Source organism: Pantherophis guttatus, chromosome 7, assembly GCF_059756535.1.
Source record: "Pantherophis guttatus breed Tessera chromosome 7, ASM5975653v1, whole genome shotgun sequence".
NCBI lineage: Eukaryota > Metazoa > Chordata > Lepidosauria > Squamata > Colubridae > Pantherophis > Pantherophis guttatus.
Window position 1 is genome coordinate 91,444,821 of NC_142069.1, and position 27,651 is coordinate 91,472,471.

Below are 27,651 nucleotides of genomic sequence, written 5' to 3' on the forward strand. Positions count from 1 at the left end.
AGCGTGCCACATCGCGTGCAAAAAGCAGGGAAGCGCGGAGGAATCGCACACACATCCACGGGGGTGTCACACATGGGAGCGCCCCCTCGCTCCCATAATCCCCCGCGCAGCACACCGCTCCCTCTGTGCTCGCCCTGCCCCTGCACATGCCCGTGTGACACCCCCTGTGCATGCGCACGCGTCTCCCACATGCCCCGCCCCTGTGCCAGAGTCCCAAAAATCAGCTGGCTGGTGGGAGGCACGCGTTCATGCGCGGTAGAGGCACGCGTTCATGCGCGGTAGAGGCACGCGTTCATGCGCGGTAGAGGCACGCGTTCATGCGCGGTAGAGCTGAGCTGGGCAACGGCTCGCCTGCCCGCAGAGAGGGCTCCACACGCCACCTATGGCACACATACCTACACATACATAGGTTCACCATCACGGCCTTATACTATTCCAGACCTATGTCTGTCCAATCTTTTCTTAAAACCTCCAGTGGTGGCAAACTTCTGGAGGCAAGCTGTTCCACTAATTAATTCTTTTAACTTGCCAACAAGTTCTCAAATGTCATAATCTCAATTCCTTAACATGCTGCCTGGGGAGTTCTGGGAGTTGAAGTCCACATGTCTCAAAGTTCCCATGGTTGAGAAACCTTGACGTCAAGTTTGACTCTCACTCTTTCTGTTGGGACATTTCTCCTGACCTCCACTTGGAATCTGTCTTCCTGTAACTAAATTCACAAAATTGTTTCCCAGGCAGCCATCCTTATAAACGTCACCTTCAGAATAACTCCATTGTCTTTCCCACACCATGTGATGGATTGTTATTAAGATTCTGAAATGAATGTCAAAGTATAAATGTTTTCTTGACTAAAAACTAGTTACGATGTACATTGAAAAACATAAATGTGACCAGCCTTATAGAAAAGAGAATGGAAATATATTTAGGAAAGGAAAACTTTGGAAGAGAAAATGGAATAAATACCGAACACTTACTGTTCTGCTGGTTCTAGGAATCCAACTTATATTTTATTTTATTTATTTATTTATTTGTTTTAATTTGTATACCGCCCTTCTCCAGCAGGACTCAGGGCGGTGAACAGCCAGAATAAAACAGAACACCCAAAATTTAAAAACAGTTTAAAAATAATTAAATATTTTTGGGCGCAATTTAAAACACCCAATTAAAATCAATTAAAATTAACCAAAGCTGTGGGATCAAGCCAGCCCGGCTAGGTGAAATAAATAAGTTTTCAGGGCCGGACGAAAAGTCCGGAGGTCTGGTATTGTACGTATCTCTGGGAGAGGTTTTGATATTTTAGGCCAAATTTACCTTAGGATTGAAACGTATTTGAGTGTTTCATGATTTATTTAAGGACATCTTAAAAGGTAGCGATCCCAGCTATCATTTTAGTTGTAGTACATTGGCCCTGTGTTCAAAACTGAAAAGAACTGAGACAGGAGTACATTGAATTATTCAAGCATTTATGCTTGTCCTATTCACTGTGCTTCCAGATATCTGGTCGCCATAATTAATATTAAAATTCCAAACAATTACAAGCCCGCCCACCTACAGTATTTCCCACCCACAGCCTTTTTTTCCTTTAAAGAGTTTACTTTTAAGAGTTGAAAAGAACTTTTGGTGATCTTTAATAGTAAATTTAAGAAGATAACAATAGACTCACAGCGCCTCCTATGGGAGATTTCACAGAACTACCAAAAAAAAAATGTTTGTTTTAAAAGCAACATGAAGTGAAAGAAAGAAAAAGTCAGAGTGGAGAAAAAAAAACTTTTGATAGTAATAGCAACAGGTATTAATAGTTAGCTTCATACTTATATGCGTTCTTTTTTGATATGTTCAACTTTTGGGTGTAGATTTCACTTTTTTTAATCCTAAAATGACGTTCTCCAATAGCACCTTCAAGAGAATATTTCCTTGTTAGTTTTAATTAGAATTATTTGCATATGTTCTGAATACTCCAATCTTTATTTTTTTTTAATGGTATGAACAAGGATAGAAAGATTAATATTACCCACCATGGAGGAATGGTTGGGGAAGATGATGGAACTTGCTGAGAATAATTAACCAGTGGAACAGCCTGCCACCAGAAATTGTGGGTGGACAGCCATTTGTCTGGAATGGTATAGGACGGTGATGGCTAACCTTTTTGCCATCGTGTGCCAGGAGGGCGGGCTGGGGGAGTTGCGTGCGCACGTGCCCACACACATAATTCTATGCGCCCTGCCCCCCCTCACGCTCCTGGCACGCGATGACACGGTAGGCCCATTTTTTGCTCTTCCCCGCCTCCAGAGCCTTTCTAGGAGTCTGGGGAGGGCAAAAATGGCCTTCCCCACCCTCCTGGAGGCCCTCTAGAGGCCAGAAATGGCCCATTTGCCAACTTCCAGTGGGACATCCAGAGGGGTGGGGAAGGCCATTTTCGCCCTCCCCAGACTCCTAGAGAGGCTCTGGAGGCTGGGGACAGCAAAAAATGGGACTTCCGGTCTCACCGGAAGTTGGCAAATGGGCCGTTTCTGGCCTCTGGAGGGCCTCAGGGGGGAGGGAGGCCGTTTTTACCCTCCCCAGACTCCTAGAAAGGCTCTGGAGGCTGGGGAGAGAGAAAAACAGGACTAGAAGACCTCCAAGGTCCCTTCCTGCTCTCTTCCGAGTCCAAGATGGCTAAATTAATTTTTTTGATCAGACAAAAGTCAATTATCAAACTTGATAATTGCTGATTGGAAACCTCTTATGGGCTTTTTGCATGAAACAAACAAACAAAAATCACAATTTGCGGTTTTGATGATTAGACAGAATAGATTATAGAAAGAAGAGAGTTATGATGTAGAGGTAAAGTTATAATTGTACTTGTAACTGCTGTAAATCCCAGGAGCTATTTCTTTGTATCATTTTTTTTTCCTTCTTTTTTTTTTCTATTTTTCCTTCCGTGCCTTTTTTGTACTTTTAGCTTTCTCTTGGATGTCTTTTCTTTTTTCTTACTTTATATTAGTTTGTATTCGTTTCATCTTCCTTTTGAACATTTTTAAATGAAATTATATATTAAAAAAGAGAGATAAGGGACAGAATTTACATATTCAAACTGGGTTTTTCAAATTATTATTATGAGAGTTCTCACAATGATCCATGACCACATCAAATATTGGATTGTAATAAAGTTCGTTCATGGATGAAGCCTACAGATTAGAAACTAGTTGCCTTATCATAACAATTTTGTGTTTAATTAAGGGCTGACCACAAAATCTACTTTTTTTTCTATAAGGCTGTACGTCCTGAGTCCTAACTTTATAAATCCATTTTTGTTTTGTTCTGGTGCCATTAAACAAGACATCGTTCCTTCCAAGATAGGAAGTACCTTTGCAATACAGCTAGTCCTCGGCTTACAATAATTCACTTAGTGACCATTCAAAATTACAATGGCACTGAGAAAAGTGATTTATTACGACCATTTTTCACACTTACAACCTTTGCCGCAACGCCATGATCATGTGATCAAAATTCAGACGCTTGGCAACTGGTTCATATTTATGACCGTCGTAGTGTCCTGGGTCATGTGATCCCCTTTTGTGACCTTCTCACTAGCCACATCAATGGGGAAGCCAGATTCACTTAACGACCGGCTTATCAACTGCAGTGATTCACTTAACGACTGCAGAAAGAAAGGTCGTAAAATGGGGTAAAACACACTTAACCAATGTCTCACAAATTTTGGACTCCGTTCTGGTCGTAAGTTGAGGTCTACCTGTATTTTATCTATTACGGTCAGAAGGCAGTACTCAGAACTGGAAAATTTAAAAAAGCCAGATTTTAATTAAAGGCAATCAAACGAACTCCTCGATATTTTAGATTTGTTAAAGAGGCTGGAACACATGTTTTAAACAAATGCCACTTTTCAGTGTTCGTAGGTGTAACACGTAGGAACACGGGACATTGTTAACTATTTTCAAAGCATTTGCCTGCAAAAAAAAAAAAAAAATAAGTCTCATTTTTTGCAAATGTACCCCGATGTCAATCACCAGAGGAATTCATTTGCAGGAACCATTATCGGCATCATTAAATATTCTCCTTATGGAATAAATTGTACCAATGGTTGGAAACAGAAAAGAGGGTCGAAAAGCAAGAACTGACTAGAATTCATAAAATGGAGAATTAAAGTTATGTATGTAACCACAACAGAATGATAAATGGATAAAACAAATGTATAAGTAATATAGATAGAAGAAGGATGTCTTTATATATGTAAATACTGAACAGACTAATTGTATATAAGTAATAAGGTATATATGATACTTATCTTTCATTTTAGTATGTATGGCAAAGAGAATGCCAGGACAGTTACACCCGTGTCCAATGTTTTAATATGTGTGTAATAAAACTTTATTTAAAAAAAAAATTAAATATTCTCCTATAATCAGTGATGGTATTCAGCTGGTTTGGATCGGTTTGAGCGAACCGGTAGTAGCGACCTGTGGGTGGGGGTCCACCTGTCCCGGACTTATGCCGTCCTATTTAGCCACGTTTTCTAAGCTGCACACATGCACAGAAAGCACACGCGTGAGCAAAGCACATGCATGGAAGGCTACGTGCATATGGAAGGTGCGCGCAAGCGAAGTGAGCAAGCGTGCATGCACGCGCACCAGGGGTGGGTTCTAAATTTTTTTACTACCGGTTCTGTGGGCGTGGCTTATTTTGTGGGTGTGGTTTGGAGGTCATGTGACTAGATGGGCGTGGCTAGCTGGTCAGAGTCATTTCTGGAAGGTCCTCGCACGTACGACCAGTCCTCACACTTACGACCCAACTCATTTGTTTGCTTTTAACACTGATCAGCTGTAGGGCGGCCCTTTGAAGCCCCGAGGCAAGAGTTTAAACAGTTTTTTTCCCTCTAGTCATCAGCTGGGACTCAGGAGGCAGCAATAGATTGGGGGTGGGACCAAATAAAAGGTAAGAATAACGTGGGGGAGTGGGAGGGCGGGGAGGGGAGAACCGGTTCGGTGACGTCATATCGTCACCGCTACCGGCTTGGCCGAACCGGACCGAACCGGGAGGAACCCACCACTGATGTACACTCACATTTTTGGTGCGCAGCGAACCGGTTGTAAAATGATGTGAAACTTATCTCTGCCCATGACAGGTAGTCCTCGACTTACAATGACAGAATTCCCGTCTCTAAGAATTCCCATCTCACTTGTTCAATGAGCCTCGCCCCATTTTTCTTGCCATCATTGCGAAAGGAATCCCGGCAGCTGTTAAGCCAACCATGTTGTTGTTCAACAAATCTAAGTTTGTTTGCCAGCTGGATGGTTTTCCAATGGGGACGACATAACCCCGAGATGCTACAATCATCATAAATACCAGTCGGTAGCCAAGCCCCTGGATTTTGATCACGTGAACGTAGGGATGCTGCAACGGCCATAAGTGCGAGGACCAGTCGTAAGCCCCTTTTTCTAGTTCCATCATCATTCTGAACAGACACGAAACAAATGTCCCAAGGGTGCTTTTTTCAAGAGGCATCTGGACTTTCTTGTTTCTGTTTTTCTTTTGAAGACCTTTTGCTTCTCATCCAAGAAGCTTCTTCCGCTCTGAACGGATGGCGGGAAAGGGAAGGATTGATACTCCTTGCAGACAGAACTGGTCATTTGCATCCTTTTAGAGGGTCGTTGAGGCCACTTGGAGGTTCGTCTGTGTCCTCAGGGCCACCTGAGTGGTGTAAATGGTTGAGGAACAAAAGGACTCTGCAATTCCAAGAAGGATCCACCCCTATTTGCACCACTCAGGTGAGCCTGAGGACACAGACAAACCTCAAAGTGGCCTCAACAACCTTCTAAAAGGATGGAAATGACCAGCTGTCTGCACAGAATATAATTCCTTTCATTCCCCACCATCCGGTCAGAGCGGAAGAAGCTTCTTGGATGAGAAGCGAAAGGTCTTCAAAGAAAAAGGAGCCTTCAAAGGAGCCCGAGTGGCGTAGGAGGCTAATGCCTCCTACTAAGGCAGCATTTAACATCCAGCTGCCTGCAATTACTGCGAGTTCAATTCTCCCCAGGCTCAAGGTCGACTCAGCCTTCCATCCTTTCTAAGGTGGGTAAAATGAGGACCCGGTTTGTGGGGGCAATAAGTTGACTTTGTATAAAATATACAAAAGTATGAAGGCTATTGCTTAACGCATTGTAAGCCGCCCTGAGTCTCCGGAGAAGGGCGGCATATAAAAATAAATAAATAAATAAATAAATAAATAAATAAATAAATAAATAAATAAATAAATAAATAAATAACAGAAAGTCATTATAAACCGTTAAGGTGCATTTTAGCAAAAAAAGAAAAGAAAGAAATGAAATTAGTGCAATGAGACACAAAGCATGAAAAACACGTGTATAGTTGTTTCAATGGTTAAGGCTCTAATCGTGCAGATATTTCTAAGAAAAACTTCTCAAAACATGTTTGAATGGAACCGTAAATCACTTGAAATAGGGGGTGGGGGGGATTTTTGCATGTAAATCAAAAGGATGACTGTTTTTCCTAACTGTTTGGAAATTAACTTGAGCGAGCATTCCTCTGAACTGAGCATTGAAAAACTGATGTAATAAATGCAGACGTCCCTCTGCCATCTGTTTTCTCTAGTCTTTTCAGCTGTAGACGAAGCTTTTGCTGGCCCATAAAAACTGGACGGATGACACTTTTAAGGCTCCGACGGGAGTAATAGGGAAAGCAGCACACCAACGCTTAAAACGGATTAATTCATTATTTTTGAAGCAACAGCAGAATTGGGTCCTAAATAGGACAGCACAAAGAATTATTTAAAGGATTTAAATGGCTGGCTGTCTCGTCTGGGGATCCTAAGCATTAAATAGCACCCAATAAAAAGAGAAACACAAAAACACAATATATAACCTCCTACCAAGGTGCCAGAACCAATCCTACTGCTAATCAATCAATCAATCAGAATAGAGCTGGGAGGGACCTTGGAGGTCTAATAGTCCAACCCTCTTCTCAAGCAGAAAATGTATACCATTCTGGACCAGGGGTGCAACCCAGCAGGTTCTGACAGATTCTGGAGAACCGGTAGTGGAAATTTTAAGTAGTTCGGATACCACCTCTGGCTGGCCCCAGAGTGAGGTGGGAATGGAGATTTTGCAGTATCCTTCCCCTGCCACGCCCACCAAGCCACGCCCACAGAACCGGTAGTGAAAAAAAATGGATTTCACCACTGATTCTGGACAAATGGTTGTCCAGTCTCTTCTTAAAAACCTCCAGTGATGGAGCATTCACAACTTCTGGTGGCAAGCTGTTCCACCGGTTAATTGTCCTCACTGTTAGGAAGTTTCTCCTTAGTTCTAGGTTGCTTCTCCCCTTGATTAGTTTCCATTAATTGCTTCTTGTCCTGCCTTCTGGTGTTTTGGGGAATAAGTTGACCCCACTCTTCTTTGTGGCAGCTCCTCAAATACTGGAAGACTAATATCATGTCCCCCCTAGTCCTTCTTTTCTCTAGACTGGCCAAACCGAAATCCTGCAACCGTTCTTCGTATGTTTTAGTCTCCAGGCCTTTAATCCTCTTAGTTGCTCTTCTTTGCACTTCTTCCAAAGACTCAACCTCTTTTTTGTAATGTGGGGACCAAAACTGGATGCAGAATATTCTAGATGTGGCCTTACTAAGGCTTTTATAAAGCGGTGCTAATTACTTCAGGTGATTTCGATTCTGTGCCTCTATTTGATACAGCCCAGGATTGTTATCAGCTTTTATTTTTGTTCCAAAAAGAAAAAGTTTTAAAAACTTTTCTCGTAACTCGGTTACGAGAAAAATGCCTTTGCTCTAGTTCAACTTTGGAAATTGTACAGCCAGTTTTTACAGCAGGGGCCTCCCTTCCACAGAAAAAGAGCTCGGATGGTTTGTTCTCACGTGCCCTAAAAAAAAAGGAGTTTTTAAAATTGCTTTGAATTTGAAAACGCAGTGAAGCTTTTTCCCCTTAGCAGAATGTAAAAGCAGCTTTGTTACCCCTTATTTTTTGGACAGAGGGGTGAAAGGGGAAGGAAATATATATTGGCCAGCTTTCCACAGTATTGCTGCAAAAAAAAAGCCACAACTTTTTGTCTCATGATAGTTTACGGACATAAATGAATTGTGCCAAATGGTCGTATCCAGTGGTAGGATTCAAATAATTTAACAACCGGTTCTCTGCCCAAATGACGGGCTGGGTGGGCGTGGCCATGGTGGGCGTGGCCAGGGGGTGTAACAGGCAGCACTCGGCCTCCTGCACCCCCCTGGGAGCAAAAACGGGCCGCGGGGGAGATGGGGACATGCTGCCCCCTCCGCGCGTCCCATTTTGGGCCTGGTAGGCCTCCCTGCAACCAGCAATTTAACTATTAAACTGGCCCGAACCGGCTGAATCCCACCACTGATTGTATCAAGCAGGGAAAATGACCTCAGTCATTTTTTCCCCCCTCCTAAGTATTTCCAAGGCCAATGAACCACAAATTTGCTTTGAAAGGGAGTGCAAATATTTAAAGGATGGAAACGGGCTGTGGTTGCTTTTTCGTTCCTTTTTGACCCCTAGTCACTTCTTGTCCGTGGAGAAAATGCAGCCGCAAGAATTGAGATTGAAAGGGTATATAGAGAGGACAGGCTAACCATTTAAAACAGTTTGAAACAGTTTAAAATTCTTTGGGTCACTTTCGCAACGGGTGGGAAATTAACACTGATGTGTTTTTGCTGAAATTGAGTATATCTAGTTCAGGGGTCGGCAACCTTAGACACTCAAAGAGCCACAAAGGTCCTAACCAGAAGCCCCGCATTCCAATTCTGGAGCTGACTGGAAGACCGGTTCCCCCACCATAGAGTCTCCTCCTAGCGCGGCATCCTTTTTCCTCTACCTGTCCTAACCGAAAGCCCTATCAATTGTGGAGCCGACTGGCAACAGGGAGCCGCATGTTCTGTCCCCGTACCGCACACGCACCCCCACAGATGGCCCGGAGTTAATAAGCCACACGACAAAACTCTTTGAAGATAAAGCTGGCAGCAACCCAGTGGCTAGCTGCCAATTCAGACTTTACTCACACAAAACAAAGATTAGACTGCAAGCATTCCAATAAAACAGGCAGAGTGTCAACAATACAAGGATTAATCCAAATGCAGTCTGATAAAGCAGGCAAAGTCCAGTAACGCAGAGATCATGGATTATTTCTAGTTTTTGCTCGTCACAAACTGAACCGGCCACCACACCCACATTTATACCCTGTGGGGTGTGGTCCAGTGACTCAGCTAATCTCTGGCAAGCCTTCCCCTCTGCTGCGCACGCTTCTCCCTGCGCCTCTGCTGAGGGTCCAGCCAGCACTTATCTCCTTCGTCGCTGTCCACCTGTGGCAGTGGGGACGTGCTTGGCTCTGAGCCTATCTTTTGGCCTTCGGTGTCCTCCGGAGGCATTGCCAGAGAGGAGGGTCCTGGAGAGGGAGGCCTCGCCAACTCCTCTTCCTCACTCTCAGAGTCTGCATCTGTCGATAGCCCAGGCTCAGGCAACGGAGCCACAACACCGCAGCAGAGGGATGAAAGAGCCACATGCGGCTCCAGAGCCACGGGTTGCTGACCCCTGGTCTAGTTTAAGGAAAAGAAGGACTAGGGGTGACATGATAGCAATATTCTGATATTTGAGGGGTTGCCCCAAAGAAGAAGAGTCAACTTATTTTCCAAAGCACCAGAAGGCAGGAGAAGAAACAAGGGATGGAAACTAATCAAGGAGAGAAGCAACCTGGAACTAAGGAGAAACTTTTAAGTGACATTTAAGTGAAGACAATTAACTAGTGGAACAGCTTGCCTTCAGAAATCATGGACACTCCATCACTGGAGGCTTTTAAGAAAAGACTGGACAGTTAATTGTCTGAAATGGTATAGAGTTTCTTGCTTGAACAAGTCTTGGACTAGAAGACCTCCAAGGTCTAGGCCTGGCTAGGTGGCTCAGTGGCTAAGACTCTGAGTTTGTCGATCAGAAAGGTCGGCAGTTCGGCAGTTCGAATCCCTAGTATAGGTCTCCTGCATGAGCAGGAAGTTGGACTAGATGACCTCCAAGGTCCCTTCCAACTGTGTTACTGTCACTGTCCCTTCCAACTCTGTTATTCTGTATTATATGAATCAGCATTCAGTTTACTAAATTATATATTTCTCGGGGTCCTTCTAAATCCATGCCAGTCATTGTGGTGGCAGTCAGAAATTGGCCCGTTTCCAGCCTCCAGAGGGCCTCTAGAGCCTGGGGAGGCCATTTTCGCCCTCCCGGAGGCTCATTAAAAGCCTCCGGTGCCTGGGGAGGGCAAAAACGCCCCCCACCGCAGTGCAGGAGGCTGACTAGGCCACACCCACCATGGCCACATCCACCCAGCGACTGGGCAGAGAACCCCTTGCTAAAGTTTTGGAAGCCCACCCCTAGTTTAAGTCTAAACTTCTCTAAACTTCAGCGGCGTATTATCCATCAAGCAAAAGGAAGCTAATGTTGATCTTCTTCCTTTTAAAACATTTGGCCGTTAAACATCAACAGGCCATCCACCCCAAATCATCGAGAGATATTTTTATTTTATTTTTTTAGCTAAGATTTATTTTCCTTCTGACGATTTCCTGGCTTGAATTTTGACTCACTGCCACGTTGGCTCCCATAGTTTGCAATAGGAATTTGTTCTTGTGACAAGCAAAGGGTCTTTTGGGGATGCTTGGTAATGTATTATTATCCTATAACGATTATTTTTTTTTTTCTAATGGCAAGTTCCAGCGTGTCATTTCCATACGCCAAGCCGCATAGCTTGCAGAAGATTTATGCAACGAATGAGGGATATTAAGTGGATTTAATATCCATTTCCTTTTTGAAATAAGGGGAGCATTGTATCATCTGTTTGGGCTGTTAAATTTCTTCCCCTGGCAGTTTTATAGCCTCAGAAGGTGAGTGTAGGTCCCTTGCTCCCTGTAGTCTCTTGGAGACAGTTGTGTAAATCCTTAGTATGTTATTTGTGTAAATCCTTAGTACGGTTATTTCTGAGAGACCAATGGGATGGGATGCATGTTACACCGATTGAGTAACATGACGTCTTCTTGTTATGGTCCCTTTGGCAATCTTTGGCCACCAAGGTTAACTGCTCACAATATTCATTGAGTTGACTGTGAACTCCTCTGTATACCAAAATATTCCAGAGTCAAATGTGATGCCATTTGTTCAACAGCTAAAGCTATTCTGTCAGATGTAAATGCCTTATTCTCTAATGTGTAAATAATATATGAACGGGGTATCAGGGGTTAACTTATTCTTCACTTCTTAATGTATTCATAATTCACCACTCCCACTTATAGCTCCACCCATTGTATATATAAGGAGCCACCTACACCCTTTTCCTTGCTTCTATCTGTGAATATTCAGTGAATATAGAATGCCTATTGTAAATAAAAGGAAATATATTTAAACCTTTAACTCTTACTAATATTATTGAGTCTGATCCTGAAAATATTGCAACAAGCTGGTAGCTGAGGATGGTTAATTGACTCAATAAAAAACTTAAAAATGTCTAAGAAAGATAGGCCCAACACCAGGGCCTACAGCAAAGAAATGGAAACAGAACAAGAAATAATCAACGAATCCACAAACGCAATTTCGAGAGAATCCGAAGAATACACCACTGAAGACGAAGAAATAATAGATGAAATTGATGACCAGAAGGAAATCGAAATAGAGAATAACGAACTCAGGTCAGAGATATTAAAATTATTAAAGAGCCAGAAGAATGATGAAAGCCTCATCGCGAAACTCCAAGATATGCTGAAGAACAGCGGAGCAGCGAGAGAGAAAAACATCACTAATGAAAAGTCTAAAGACCCAAAAATAGTGAGTGATATGACTGCAGAGAAAGTCATTACGAAGAAGAAAAATGGTGATCCCGCGCGAAATTTTGAATGGCAGCCATCTTGGTTTCAACAGGCCTCCAGGGTGAGCGAAGCAGAGCCAATCAAAATGCTCAATTCAAAATTTCTGGCGCGAAAAACGTTATCAAACAACGAAAATGAAAAAGAAGATTCAAACTCCTCAGAAGAATCAGAATCAGAAAGTGAAAATGATTCAACAAACTCCCAAATAAAATCAGCAATGAAAACGCTTTTTGCTGCATTTGGGCCAAAACTAAAAATTAACAAACAGCTACCGAAGAAGCGAGCGAGCAAGCCGATGCCTCAAGACCTGCCCGCTCCCATCCTGACTACGAGAACGCCGACGCCCGAACCCAGAGAGCCCTGCCGGTACCGCCCTACGCCACAGACCGAAGCAAGCACCAAAGCCCTCAGGGGAAGAGGAAGAGCAGCCGCCGTCGTCAAGACTCCCAGAATCGAACCAGAGACCGATTCATCTGAAGAGGAGCAGAACGAGCGAGCCACAATGGAGAGAACCTTCCACGACGACTCCAAAGAAGAAATGGACAACGCGCATGCGCAAAACTACGCAGACGGTCCGGGAAGACATGAACTGGCGAGGAGACCATGCAGACTCGTTGCGAGCATCCCCATGCCGTTTTGCAATTTTCTACACTTGCGAGACCACGGACTACCTCAGGTTGTAAGTAATGGACACAATAATGTCGGAAATTTACCCAGTGACTTCCCAAAGCTAAGGGTTGATGGCGTTAATTTGCAAGAATGGTATCAACAGCTCCAGGTTGTCTTTATGAAGGAAAACTTATTATTTTTTATCACTAGTCCCCCAAAAAGACCTTGGACTCTAAAAATAGATTGTTTACACCATAGAGCATTTTTCTTAATAATATCTAGTGTGTCTCCTGCAATGTATCATAGCATTAAGCCAAATCTGACTGTTTCAGAAATCATTCAATGCATGTTTAATTTGTTTCACAGTGACAGTGTAGCTACCACCACAAGGATGTCTAAAGATTTCTTTTCATCTAGGGTAAAACCAGGGGTTTCCATAAGTGAGCATTTAATATATTTAAACAAAATAAGAGCTGAACTGCATTTGAGGGGGGAGGTGATTTCAGACCAAACAATGAAAAGTGTTATTATCAACTCACTTGATTCATCATGGGACAATTTTATGTCACATTTAGACACTATCAATCTAGGATATTTATCCATAGAAAGTCTATCCAATAAATTGATAGCAGAAGACAATTCAAGAAGGAATCGTTCTAGCAATCACACAGAACACAAACCATATAGGAAAGTAGCTTTCCAAGAAAAATATAATGAAACATTTAAATGCCACAATTGTGGATCCAGGGAACACAATAGAAGAGACTGTCCCAAAATTTCAAGAGAAAGGCATAGGTCAGAATATAGAAACAAATACAATTATAGACAGTCTTCCATAGATAGACATAGATATAGGAGCCCACCAAATTACAAAGAGAATAGAGGGGGCAGAGATAATTCAAAGGATAGAAAATCTGGCTCACTGAACGGGCTAAATAAACAAGACAACACTAACATACAGCAAAATGAGAACAATAATTGGCTTATTGATTCTGGAGCAACTAATCACACCACTAATAACAAAAATATATTGTCTTCATTTGCAGAAGATAAATTTGTAATAAAGGTAGCTAACCAAGAAAAGGTGCAAGTATTAGGTAGAGGGAATGTAACCTTGCCTGGTCTAGGAAAAATAGAGGGGGTATTGCTAATACCTGAGATACCTCATAACATACTAAGTGCTATAAAACTAAGTAGAGATTCTGACATTAACATTGTTTTTTCAAAAGGAAAAGCGATTTTGGAGAAGAATAAAATAAATATAGGCACAGTGATGATTAAAGGAGGCCTACCTTATCTGATAACTAAGGAAAAATGGTTGCATAACATTGACTCAAATATGGAAGATTGTATTGAAGTAGATGATGAAAATATTAGCAATAGTGACAATGATGAGTGTAAAACATCTCATGATCACAAAGATGCACACAATAAAAAAAAACCAAAAATAGGTAAGCCAATTCATGATGAGTGTGCTCACATCTTACATAGGAAGTTAGGACATGCCAGTTTTCCTGTAGTACAAAAAATGACTGAACACGCAGAAGGTGTTAAAATAAAAAATTGTGAAAACTATTTGGAATGCTCAGTATGTAAATCTACAAAACTAAAAACTAGCCCCAGGCCAAGAAAATCTACTAGATCAACTAACAAAATTTTTGATTTAGTACACATGGACTTAGTTGGTCCATTAACTCCATCAATCACTTATAGAAAACGTTACTTCCTAACAATAGTGGACGATTATAGCCGCTATGGGTTTGTTTATACATTAAAACACAAAGATGAAACATTTCAAAAATTTAAAGAATTTTACAAACGCATAGAAACACAACACAACATCAAAATAAAACAAATTATGACAGATAGGGGATGCGAATTCATGTCTAAAGAATTCTCCCAATGGTTAAAAGACAAAGGAATGTTACATTACACATCTAGTCCATTTTCTGCGTTCCAGAACGGGATTGCAGAGAGGAAAAATTCCACATTACAAACCATGATTAGATGCACATTGGAAGATGCTGGCTTAAGCAAACAATTCTGGTCAGAAGCCTTACATTATTCAAATTACACACAAAATAGAACATGGTCCAGCATTGTAAATAAGACACCATATGAAGTGATGTATAATAGAAAACCAAAATTAGCACACATGCATATATTTGGAGTCACTGCAGACGTACACATACCTAAACAATTAAGAAGAAAGGGAGAAAACGTATCCAGAAGACTCAGATTTATGGGATATGAAACTGGTACTAAAGGGTACAGATTCATTGATAACAATAACAAATTTATAGTCTCCAGAACAGCTGTGTTCCATGAACAGGCTAACTGGTCTAAATTACATCTTAATGAAATATTTCCAAATAAATATAAAGGTACAAAATCTCATGAAGAAGGGATCATAGAAAAGCAAAATATCAACAAAAATAAGAACAAAACCAAAATTTGGACAAATAGCCAACACAAAATTAAGACAGACACATTAACAAAAAAGGAAGCAAGATATTTGCATGATAACGATAGTAAACCTGAAAAAACCATTAGAAACACCAGAAATCAAATGCCAAATAAATACAAGGATTACATAATGCATATGGATGGTGAGCCAACAACACCCAATACATATGAGGAAGTGTTAAAACTCCCTCGTGAAGAAAAGGAAAAATGGGAATTAGCGATGAAAAAAGAGATGGAAAGTTTACAAGGATTAAATGTATTTACACCTGCAATTGCACCTAAGGATAAAACAATTATTGGTACCAGGTGGATATATAAAATTAAGAACTTAGAGGGAGGCAATACTCTATACAAAGCTAGACTAGTTGCACAAGGTTATGCACAGAAATATCCGGAGGACTATACTGACACGTATTCCCCCACAGTAAGAACAGAGAGTGTCAAAACAGCTCTAGTGGTAGCATCAGCACTCAACCTTGATGTATTTCAATACGACATACAGACTGCGTATCTACACGCTAAACTAGATAAGGAAATATACGTAAGAGCACCTCACAGTCAATACACAAACAAAAATGAAATTTGGTTGTTAAACAAGAGTTTATACGGGTTAAAACAATCTGGTAAACGATGGTATGATTGTTTAGTGAAAGTACTTAGAACCATGGACTTCAACGCTACTACTGCTGATAACTGCTTTTTTGTCAAAAAGGATGATGATTACATTGAATTTGTATTGATTTATGTGGATGACATTTTATACATAGGAAAACATAAAGAGAGAAGAGAAACCTTTGTAACCAAACTAAATGAACATTTCTCGTTAAAATCTCTAGGTAAAGTAAACAAATATCTTGGTGTCCAAATTAATAAGACTAGAAGGGGATTCAAACTTACTCAGAGAGATAAGATTGTAGAACTTTTAAATAAATGCAATTTAAACAATGCCAAACCTTGTGATACTCCTATGCAAACTGATTTTCTAAGAAATACTGATGAATTTTCCCCCGAATTCAAGGATAACACATTTTATAGATCAATCATAGGTTCACTTCTTTATATATCTAATTGGACTAGACCAGATATCGCCTTACCACTCAATCTATTATCCAGACATGTCAGCAAACCAACAATGTATCACTGGGAAGCTGTTAAAAGAATTTTAAGATATCTGAAAAGTACACTAGACTTTTGCTTAATATTAGAACCTAAAGACAATAAAGAACCAAAGCTTACATGTTATGCAGATGCAGACTGGGCTGGAGACATCTCATGTAGAAAAAGTACATCTGGTTATATATTTCTCTTAAATGACTGTCCAGTTTACTGGTACACTGGTAAACAAGAACTAGTGGCCACTTCAACGACAGAAGCGGAATATATTTGTTTATCCAAAGCTGCAAATAACCTTGTATGGTTTAATGATTTAATTTCAGATGTTTGGAAAAAACCTGTTTTGCCTTTTGTTATGCATGAAGATAATAAAGCAGCCATTGAAATATCTAGATCTGATGCCATTGGACAAAGGTCCAGACATATAGATATAAAATTTAAACATGTGAGACAATTATCTCAGGATGGATTTATTAAAGCAGTGCATTGTGATACCTCAGAACAATTAGCTGACATATTGACAAAGCCTTTACCTTCTAAGCAACACAAATATTTAACTTCTAAGTTGTATGTATTGTATTGTCCTGAATCTGAGTGTAATTGGTGTTGTATAACGAATCGGCATTTAGAGGGGGATTTGTCAGATGTAAATGCCTTATTCTCTAATGTGTAAATAATATATGAACGGGGTATCAGGGGTTAACTTATTCTTCACTTCTTAATGTATTCATAATTCACCACTCCCACTTATAGCTCCACCCATTGTATATATAAGGAGCCACCTACACCCTTTTCCTTGCTTCTATCTGTGAATATTCAGTGAATATAGAATGCCTATTGTAAATAAAAGGAAATATATTTAAACCTTTAACTCTTACTAATATTATTGAGTCTGATCCTGAAAATATTGCAACATATTCAATCAGAATAAAGCTGGAAGGGACCTTGGAGGTCTTCTAGTCCAACCCCCTGGTTAGGCAGGAAACCCTACGCCACTTCAGACAAATGGTTATCCAACATCTTCTTAAAAACTTCCAGTGTTGGAGCATTCACAACTTCTGGAGGCAAGTTCTTCCACTGATCAATTGTTCTCACTATCAGGAAATTTCTCCCTGGTTCTAGGTTGCTTCTCTCCTTGATTCGTTTCCATCTGTTGCTTCTTGTCCTGCTTTTGGATGCTTTGGAGAATAGCTTGACTCCCTCTTCTTTGGGGCAGCCCCTGAGATATTGCAACACTGCTATCATGTCTCCCCTAGTCCTTCTTTTCATCAAACTAGACATACCCAGTTCCTGCAACCGTTCTTCATATGTTTTAGCCTCCAGTCCCCTAATCCTCTTTCTTGCTCTTCTCTGTACTCTTTCTAGAGTCTCCACATCTTTTTAACATCATGGCGACCAAAACTGAATGCAGAATTTCAAGTGTGGCCTTACCAAGGCATTATAAAGTGGTATTGACACTTCACGTGATCTTGATTCTATCCCTCTGTTTATGCAGCCTAGAACTGTGTTGGCTTTTTTGGCAGCTGCTGCACACGGCTGGCTCCTATTTAAGTGGTTGTCCACTAAGGCGAATTGTGTGTTTTAATTCCGTTGCATGCACTCAAAACAAAAAAGATACAGCAACTTGATTCCTTTAAATCTGGTTGCTTTGGAGTTCTAATTGGTCATCTAATGAAGAAGTCTGTTAATGTTGTTGTACATGCTGATGTTTTTCAGAGTATCTGGAGGTGAGCTATTTGACCGCATCGTAGAGAAAGGATTTTATACTGAAAAGGACGCCAGCACTCTGATACGACAAGTCTTGGATGCTGTCTATTATCTTCACCGGATGGGCATTGTTCACAGAGATCTCAAGGTATTTGAAATTTAATTGCACCGTAGATATATCTCAGAGGGGTCATTACCAAACTATCAGCGCTAGAAGGAGTGGAGTTTGCAGAGTGGCGGAAGAGAATACTGTGGGGTCTTTGCTGCTTTCTGAGCTTGGTTGTTTGTTTGCAGACGTTTCATTACCAAACTAGCTAACATCGTCAGTGCTAGTTGGGTAATGAAATGTCTGCAAGAAAGAAGAGAGCACCAAGGACCCCTCATTGCAACCCTGAGCTACAGTTATTCTCCTTCATTGCTATATCTCAGAGCCAGTTTGGTGTAGCGGTTAAGGCATCCAGCTAGAAACAGGGAGACTGTGAGGTCTAGTCCCACCTTAGTCACAGAGGCTGGCTGACTTTGGGCCAGTCGCTTTGTCGCAGCCCTAGGAAGCAAGCAATGGCAAACCACTTCTGAAATCTTGCCAAGAAAACAGCAAGGATTAGTCCAGGCAGTTACCAGAAGTCAACACAGATTCAAAGCCACACACCCAAACAAGATAGATGTTACATTCTAGATTGGAGCCTTCTCCAATCTAGAAAACAAACACTAGAGATTGGGATTACTAACCTCAAAATTCTCATCCAGCATAGTGTTCTGCCCCAGCTCCAGATTCCCAAGGATTGTGACACACACCAACGGTCTTTATCAAAGTTATAATGTACCAAGAATAAACAAAGTCCGGCAAAGGTTGGCAACCAGCCCAGAAAACAAGATACGATAAGACACTAACTCTCCAAAATGCTCTGTAATAATACACGTTGTTTCCAGCAAGAAATTACTAACTGCGTGTGACTTAAATAGGCTAAGGGAGTGGCCAATTATCCTCAAACCTTACTCTCGAGGAGACCTCCTCCTCCTGAATAGCCACTCCTGCCTTTTGGCAGCCCTGCGTGCTCGAGCATTGAGGAGAGGCTCCTCCACTTCGCTCTCTCCACTTGAAGGAGCCTCTGGAGGTTCTGAATGCCCAGTCTGAGTCTCTGCCTCTGGCACCACATCCTCTTCAGCCTCCTCGCTGTCCAACGCGAGCGCCGGCTGCACAGGCTGCTGGCACGACCCCACATCAGCCTCCTCGTCGTCGGGATCAGCCATGATTCGCGCAGGCCGCTGGCGGGCCATAACACATAGATGGAGAAAGTTGCAGAACCATGCATCAAATCAAATCAATCAATCAATATTTGTAATAGTTTCTCTACGGCTACAGATGCAAGCTACTGTAAATAGCTTATATAGTCTTCACTTTTATGGTTTTAGGAAAACGTAATAATCTTTTGTTGGAATTCATTGTTGGAATGTATTTCTATGCAACAACTACAGTAGTATTCAGCCAGTAGATGGCAGTGTTTACAAATTTGGAACTATGATATATACTTCAGTAGAGTTTCCTGTTACAGTTAAACAGTTGAGCAGTAAAGCACATGGTGATTGTACTCTTTGTTTGCTCTGTGGTGCTATATAAAAAACAGAATTTCTAACATCTTTCTACTGACCCATCCACCATCTTACCCTCCTATAGTAACTTACATGCAACTGTGGTTGTCAAAGTTTGGAGCCTTGGTGTGAAAACAAGACTTTTTAAACTCCCTTTTATATCTTTGTTTTTTGAGGGTGAAAGATAATTGTGGATAAATTAGTGGATAAATGATGACTTGTCCAGTCAGCTAGGTCATTAATTGCTTAGCGCTTTTGCTAAGTCAGCCGTTGAAGTGTAAAGCCAACATAGGAGGCTTAGACGTCTCACCTTTTGCTAAGTCAATCTTCTGCTGAAACAACAGGATTTGCAGGAAATTGCTTATATAAGAATTATCCTTTTAGGCAGAAGAAACAGGCTCAAATAACTCTGTCAACGGGCGGCTAAGCTGCGGATGGATCCTGTTCCACTTCGGTGGAAGGAATTCCTCCCCCCTTTTTTTTCAACAAATTAATCTTATTAGCCATACATGCCAGAGGAGAATATGAAAGCTGAGTTTTTAAAAAAGTGCTATGGAAGGGGATTAGTTTATATATGACTTGGAATTTACATTAATGAAAATAATTCCGATAAACGTCAGAATTCGGTAGATGTTCCTCAGACAGGGCAAGCTAAGCAGAGGAGAAAAACTGACTCAAATATATCAGTTTTCTCATGGGAATTATAAGAAGTAGGGGAAGCACAGCAGTGCACCTCAAAGGAGAAGCTCCATTATTTAACAGTATGACAGAGTTGGAAGGGACCTTGGAGGTCTTCTAGTCCAACCCCCTGCTCAGGCAGGAAACCCTACACCACTTCAGACAAATGGTTATCTAACATCTTCTTAAAAACTTCCAGTGTTGGAGCATTCACAACTTCTGGAGAGAAGTTGTTCCATTGATTAATTGTTCTGACTGTCAGGAAATTTCTCCTTAGTTCCAGGTTGCTTCTCTCCTTGATGAGTTTCCACCCATTGCTTCTTGTCCTGTCCTCAGGTGCTTTGGAGAATAGCTTGACTTCCTCTTCTTTGGGGCAGCCCCTCATATTGGAAGACTGCTATCATGTCATCCCTAGTCAGCGGTGAAATCCACTTACCTTTGCTACCAGTTCAGGCGCGCTCCCATGTGGGAGCCACTTCTGTGCATTCGCAGAATCTTTTGCGCATGTGCAAATGATTTAAAAAAAGGGACATAATGATGTCCCAGCACGTGGGCGGAGCCTCCCGCTGCCGGTGCTACCAGTTCAGCAAACTGGATAGAACCAAGGGGATTTCACCGCTGCCCCTAGTCCTTTTTTTTCACTAGACGAGACATACCCAGTTCCTGCAACCCTTCTTCATATGTTTTAGCCTCCAGTCCCCTAATCCTCTTTATTGCTCTTCTTTGCACTCTTTCCAAAGTCTAAACATCTTTATTTTATATAATGTGGTGATATTTTGATATCTTTAAAGCAGCCATGTCTTTTATACATGGCTGCTTTTGAAGCTGATTCTGGCGGTCTCTCTCCAAATATTGTGGCTATCCAGGTGCATACATGAGGAGAGAGCCCGGAGTAACTTTCATATCAGCGTGGGAGCCTGGGAGAAGACGCGGCTGCTTTAACAGCCATCGGATTAAACCATTTCTAATTTAACCATGAGGAAAGATGTGTTCACAAGCACCCTCGTGCATTGCAAAGCACTTTTTCCCCAAGGACAGGTGCAGAGCTAATAAAAATGCAACACACACACAGACACAGAGAGACACAAATAAAATAATTGCGATCACATAAATAACAGTTGTATGAATCTCTTTAAAGTTCTCGTCTCACGTGAATATTAAACAAAGCCCCACTTTTTTCTCCCCATAATACGATGTTTTGTTGCCTTAAATGGTGGTATAACTCCTCACATCAGCTTGGCTTGGGGACCAAGGAATGCGGCGATACTAAATCATCCAATCTGGTCCTTGCCGTTTCCTAGAATTCCCTGCCTGGAACATGCATTTGTAAAAGGAATACATTAAATTATGATAGGAATTTGTACAAACATCTTCACAAGCTTGTTTCCAATGTTACTGAAAATATCTCTCTCTCTCTCTCTCTCTCTCTCTCTCTCTCTCTCTCTCTCTCTCTCTCTCTCTCTCTCTCCCTCTCCTGTCTCCCTCCCCCTCCCTCCTTCCATACCTCTCTCTCTCTCATGTCTCTCCCTCCCTCCTTCCATTTCTCTCTCCCTCCCTTCTTCCATCTCTCTCTCCCTCCCTTCTTCCATCCCTCTCTCTCCTGTCTCTTCCTCCCTCCTTCCATATCTCTCTCTTTTTCCTGTCTCTCTCCCTCCTTCCCTCCTTCCATCTCTCTCTCTCCTTATCTCTCTCTCTCCTGTCTCTCCCTCCCTCCTTCCATCTCTCTCTCCTTCTCCTCCTGCCTCTCTCTCCCTCCCTCCTTCTCTCTTTCTCTCTCTCCTGTCTCTCCCTCCTTCCCTCCTTCCTTCTTTCTCTCTCTCTCCTTCTCTCTCCTGTCTCTCCCTCCCTCCTTCCGTCCCTCCGTCCCTCTCTCCCTCTCTCTCTCACACACACATTTAAATATGTTTGTCCATTGATCTCAAATCAGCAAAATTGCTCACTTCCTAGCCAATGTAACAATGCACCTGATTACCTTCTTTTCTTTGATCACAAATAAGAATTGATTGATTTGAAAACTGCCAAAACAGAAGTGCCTGCATTAAGGAAAGTATTTATTGGATGTCAATGAATTAATAAGAGCATATTTCAAAGGCTGATTTTATCACTCTGGAACCGGATTTGCATTTATTTGAGAGATCTATAGAATTCATCAGCCTGGAAGCAGACCACCCTGAGGGAATTCTGAATTTCTTCTGTTTTCCTCTGGCCTGTAAAATTTAGGTCTGAGGCCATTTAGCCAATTGATGGAAGTGAATTTGCCAAAACCACAAAGAGTTTGAGGTATTCTGGGCATGGAAAGCTTTGAAAGACATCTGTATGATCCAGAACATTATGTCCTGGATCAACAAATTGGCAGATTCCTACTTAATATTATCCTTTAGCAATTGCCTAGACTTATGCAATTTGACTTATTTCAATAATATTACCAGAAGAGAGAGGCACCCCCCTCCAAATATGCTCGTTTTCCTTACCCAGTTTTAATATTTTAGATCCTTGCAACTTTTGCTACTCGGGCAAGCTGTAGGTGAATATGGACTCAATTTATATCATCCTTTTACCTCATCATTGTCATGTCTGGCTCACTCACAAGGGATGCGACCCAACCTGTTCTTCTCATGTTTCTCCTCAATATTCCTTTTCAAGCCTAATTTCCTTATTTATTTATTTATTTTTTTAATTGGAGGAGGAGTGTAAGAGAGAGACTGGCTGAGCCAGGGGAAGGAGTCAAACAAGGACTTACTCTAGAATCCCTATGAGGGCACAGGAGAGCGAAGTCCCCATGAATGCCATTTATGTAGTCTCCCCCCTGCACAAACCATGAGCCTAAGATGATTAATTTCAGGCGCAAACATCCAGACTCACACTTCAGAGTTCAGTCTTCCAGTATTTGAGGGGCTGCCCCAAAGAAGAGGGAGTCAAGCTATTCTCCAAGGCAGGACAAGAAGCAACGGATGGAAACTAATCAAGGAGAGAAGCAACCTGGAATTAAGGAGAAACTTCCTAACAGTGAGGACAATCAACCAGTGGAACAGCTTTCCACAGAAGTTGTGAATCTCCAACACTGGAAGTTTTTAAGAAGAGATTGGGTAACCATTTGTCGGAAATGGTATAGGGTTTCCTGCCTATGCAGGAGGTTGGACTAGAAGACCTCCAAGGTCCCTTCCAACATTATTCTATGTTCTGTTTTATTGTTTTATTAGCTGCATTTATTAGTTTCATTAGCAGAGTCCAATTAGCTGTTTTATTGCTGAAGCCTACACACAGAAGTCATCTCAGCCTGGCAAAGAGCAGGGCACACGTACCTCTTTATCAAGGTACTTGAAAATTATTTTCACTAAGCGTCGTTTAATCAGTTGCAACTGCTAAGATACTCTCTCTGGCACGTTTCTTCAAGACGCGTTCCTCTTTAACTCCATTTTGTTTAATTGGGTTTAACTCATTAACTCCATTTTGTTTCTTATTAAGGTAAATCAGTAACTTCCTCTTCACTGCTGCAGGCCGGCAAGCCAAGAGTTTAAACATATTTTTACGTTGGGGAAAAAAGCCCTGCAAACTAGAAATACGTCTTATTTGACTCAAAATCTGTATTCTTCTATCATCATATCATTTTTTTTTTCTCTTACTGTTCCCTACAGCCTGAAAATCTATTATACTACAGTCAGGATGAAGACTCTAAAATCATGATCAGTGATTTTGGATTGTCCAAAATGGAAGGGAAAGGAGATGTCATGTCCACGGCCTGTGGTACCCCAGGATACGTCGGTAAGTGCCCCCAATATTCCAAGTGTGCAAGACTTAGAAAATAGTCTACTAGTCCCATTTCCGAAAGACCTATCCGTGCATCCAATGAGTTAAACGCTAGCTCACGAAAGCTTGGGCCTTTTAATAAAATGGGTTAGATAGTCTTTGACTTACTAAAATTCATTTAGTGAACGTGGAAGTTACTACAGCACTGGAAAAAAAGTGACTTATGATCGTTTTTCATACTTATGACCCCATGGGTCACATGATCAAAATTCAAGACCAGCTTGGCAACTGACTCGCAGTTTATGACCGTTGCGGTGTCCCGTTTTGCGACTGTCTGACTGGCAAAGTCAATGGGGAAGCCGGATTCGCTTAACAACCAGGTTACCAACTGTAGCAAGAAAGGTTGTAAAATTCCCAATTCAAAATTGACAGGGACATGCAGAGGCCATCATTTGAGGTCATGTCATTTGCGGCTGATTAAAATGGATGGATATGTCCTTTTAAATTGGGGCCGATTCCTCATCTGTGCTATTTTAGCAAAGCCAGTTAGGTTGCCCCTACAGAGTCCCATCCCCCGCTATCGTATCTCACTTTTTAATTAATTATAAAAGGCCAGGTTTCTCTCTTTGTGTTCCCATGTCCAAAGGACGCACTACGAGCTATGAAATACGAGAATCCTACTTAGTCTTTCTTGCAGTAAATTGATTATGAAAGGCCTCTTGTCAACCTATCTTTAAGCTCAAAGATATTTTTTTTCCATGTCTGAGATGGATGGATATGTTGGTAGTTTTGGAAATCTTTGGAAAACTGCCCGGAAAATAATCCCAGTCTTCACACAGGTAGACATCCATCCCTCCTACATTCACAAAAAACAAAAATGTTTTTCCTCTGTTTAAACCTAAATCCTCATTTTGTCTTTCTTCTTCATGAACTCTTAGGATGCCTACTGAAATGAATTCTCTTCTTAGAGGATTCCTTTGTTCTGGTAACAATGCTGGTTTGGTCAATGGACTTTGCCTTTTGGTTACTTGACATGATAAGCCATGAGCAATCTTCTCTGGCTTAAGCAAGAGTGAAATCTTGTTAGGAGTTTGAGTTTGGAGATCACCAAAAAGAAACCAACCAAGAATTTCTGGCTAAATTAGGAAGATGGGGGGAAAGAGGAGGAGGAGGAGAAGGAGAAGGAGAAAGAAAGGAGGAGGAGGGGGGAGGAAGAGGGAGGAGGAAGAGGAAGAGAAGGAGGAGAAGGAGGAGAGGTAGGAGAAAGAAGAGGAGGAGGAGGAGGAGGCGGGGAAGAGGAGGGGGGAGGAGGAGGAAGAGAAGGAGGAGAAGGGGGAGGGGAAGAGGTTGTGGAGAGGAGGAGGAGGAAGAAGAAGAGAAGGAGAAAAAAGTGGTTGTGGGGGTGGAGGAGGGGGAGGGGAGGAGGAGGGAAGGAGGAGAAAAAAATTGGTGGGGGATGGAGGAGGAGGGGAGGAAGAGGAAGAGAAGGAGGAGAAGAAGGCGGGGAAGAGGAGGAGGAGGAGGAAGAGGAGGAGGAGGGGAGGATGAGAAAAAAATTGGTGGTGGGGGATAGAGGAGGAGGGGAGGAAGAGGAAGAGAAGGAGGAGGGGAAGAGGAGTGGGGAGGAGGAGGAAGAGAAGGAGGAGGGGAAGAGGAGAAGGAAGAGGAGGAGGAGAAGGAAGAGGAGGAGGAGGGAAGAGGAGGGGAGGAGGAAGAAGAGAAGGAGGGGAAGGAGGAGGGGAAGAGGAGGAGGAGGAGGAGGAGGAGGAAGAGAAGGAGAAGGGGAGGAGGAGAAAAAAGTGGTGGGGGTGGAGGAGGAGGAGGGGAGGAGGAGGAGAAGGAGAAAAGGAGAAGAAGGTACGCAGACGATCATGCAATCACCAGAAGATTGAAATCAACTTGAAGGAATCTTTATCTTTTAGGTCTGATCTATATTTTGATGTTAGAAACACCCCAAGTCACTAACAAAAGTACCATGTCAACTATCTGCAAAAGTTCCCAGAAGATCATGCGCTGCTGCTTCTAGGTTGCACATTGAAGAGTTAGACAAAACCCATTTCCCACAAAACCTCCATGATTGAAAGCCGGAGATTGTCTTGAGGGGAATTCTACATTTGTCAATGTTGTTTGTTTTTAAAGAAATTGATGGTTTATTACACATTGGATCAGAAAACACATCCTTCTCCCTTGTAGAAGCTTTGAATGTATATAATTTAGGATACTTATTTCTGCTTTGGAAAGGACAAATAAACATCCCATAATAAAGGAACCTAATTAGGAAATAAGAATGGCTGGGTTTAGTGGTAACCATAGAACATGGAATAACAGAGTTGGAAGGGATCTTGGAGGTCTTCTAGTCCAACCCCCTGCATAGGCAGGAAACCCTCTACCGTTTCAGATAAATGGTTGCCCAATCTCTTCTTAAAAACTCCCGGTGTTGGGAGATTCACAACTTCTGGTGGCAAGCTGTTCCACTGGTTGATTGTCCTCACTGTTAGGAAGTTTCTCCTTAATTCCAGGTTGCTTCTCTCCTTGATTAGTTTCCATCCGTTGCTTCTTGTCCTGCCTTCAGGTGCTTTGGAGAATAACTTGACTCCCTCTTCTTTGGGGCAGCCCCTCAAATACTGGAAGACTGCTATCCTGTCTCCCCTGGTCCTTCTCTTCACTGTACTAGCCGTATCCAGTTCCTGCAATAGTTCTTTGTATGTTTTAACCTCCAGTCCCCTCATCATTTCTTCAACAAATCCAACATTTTCACGAAGCCTCAAGTCCTCACAAACTGCAGAACCTAAAGCTGAGTATAAATAGCCGAAGGCATTCATCTCATCTAGGCTGCTCACTTTCCTCTCTCTCTCCCCCCCACCCCTTTGACATCAACATTTACATTTAGATAAGCTTTTAAAAGGCTGGAGACCAGACTTTCATTGTTATTCTGGGCACTGATGGCAGCGGCCAAAGAAAAAATGCTTAGTCAGCTGCTTTAAGAGAACAACAACAATGAAAAAAAATAAGCTGAGAAATTGAAGATGCTGACTTTTTTTTTTTTTTATCTAGAGTCATACTTTAGGACCATAAAAAAAGAAAAGTTTTACCAGCTGCCCTTAAAATCCAGATAACAGAGTAGCAGAGTTGGAAGGGACCTTGGAGGTCTTCTAGTCCAACCCTCTGCTCAAACCGGAGACCCTCTACCGTTGCTGACAAATGGTTGTCCAATCTCATCTTGAAAACCTCCAGTGATGGAGCATCCACAGCTTCTGAAGGGATGTCATTCCACTGACTAATTGTTCTATTAGGAAATTTCTCCTTAGTTCTAGGTTGATTCTCTCCTTGGTTAGTTTCCACCCATTGCTTCTTGCCCTGCCCTCAGGTGCTTTGGAGAATAGCTTGACTCCCTCTTCTTTGGGGCAGCCCCTCAAATATTGGAAGACTGCTATCATGTTACCCCAAATCCTTCTTTTCAGCAGACTAAAAGGTAAAGGTAAAGGTTCCCCTCGCACCTATGTGCTAGCTGTTCCTGACTCTAGGGGGCAGTGCTCATCTCCGTTTCAAAGCCGAAGAGCCAGCGCTGTCCGAAGACGTCTCCGTGGTCCTGTGGCCGGCATGACTTAACGCCAAAGGCTCACAGAACGCTGTTCCCTTCCCACCAAAGGTGGTCCCTATTTTTCCTACTTGCATTTTTTACATGCTTTCGAACTGCTAGGTTGACAGAAGCTGAGACAAGGAACGGGAGCTCACCCCATTACGCGGCACTCGGGATTCGAACCACTGAACTGCCGACCTTTCGATCGGCAAGCTCAGCGTCTTAGCCACTGAGCCACTGCGTCCAATTCCTGCAACCGTTCTTCATATGTCTCCAGTCCCCT

General features: G+C 42.1%; 1 protein-coding gene across 1 annotated transcript in view; it reads left to right on the forward strand.

Moving 5' to 3' along the window:
- The window catches only part of CAMK1D (calcium/calmodulin dependent protein kinase ID), a 175,980-nt gene that overhangs the window by 124,204 nt on the left and 24,125 nt on the right, over positions 1–27,651 (forward strand). The window contains exons 4-5 of the mRNA XM_060694924.2: positions 17,783–17,921; positions 23,677–23,803. Coding sequence (XP_060550907.1) covers positions 17,783–17,921; positions 23,677–23,803 — 266 coding nt within the window. The remainder of the gene's footprint in view (positions 1–17,782; positions 17,922–23,676; positions 23,804–27,651) is intronic.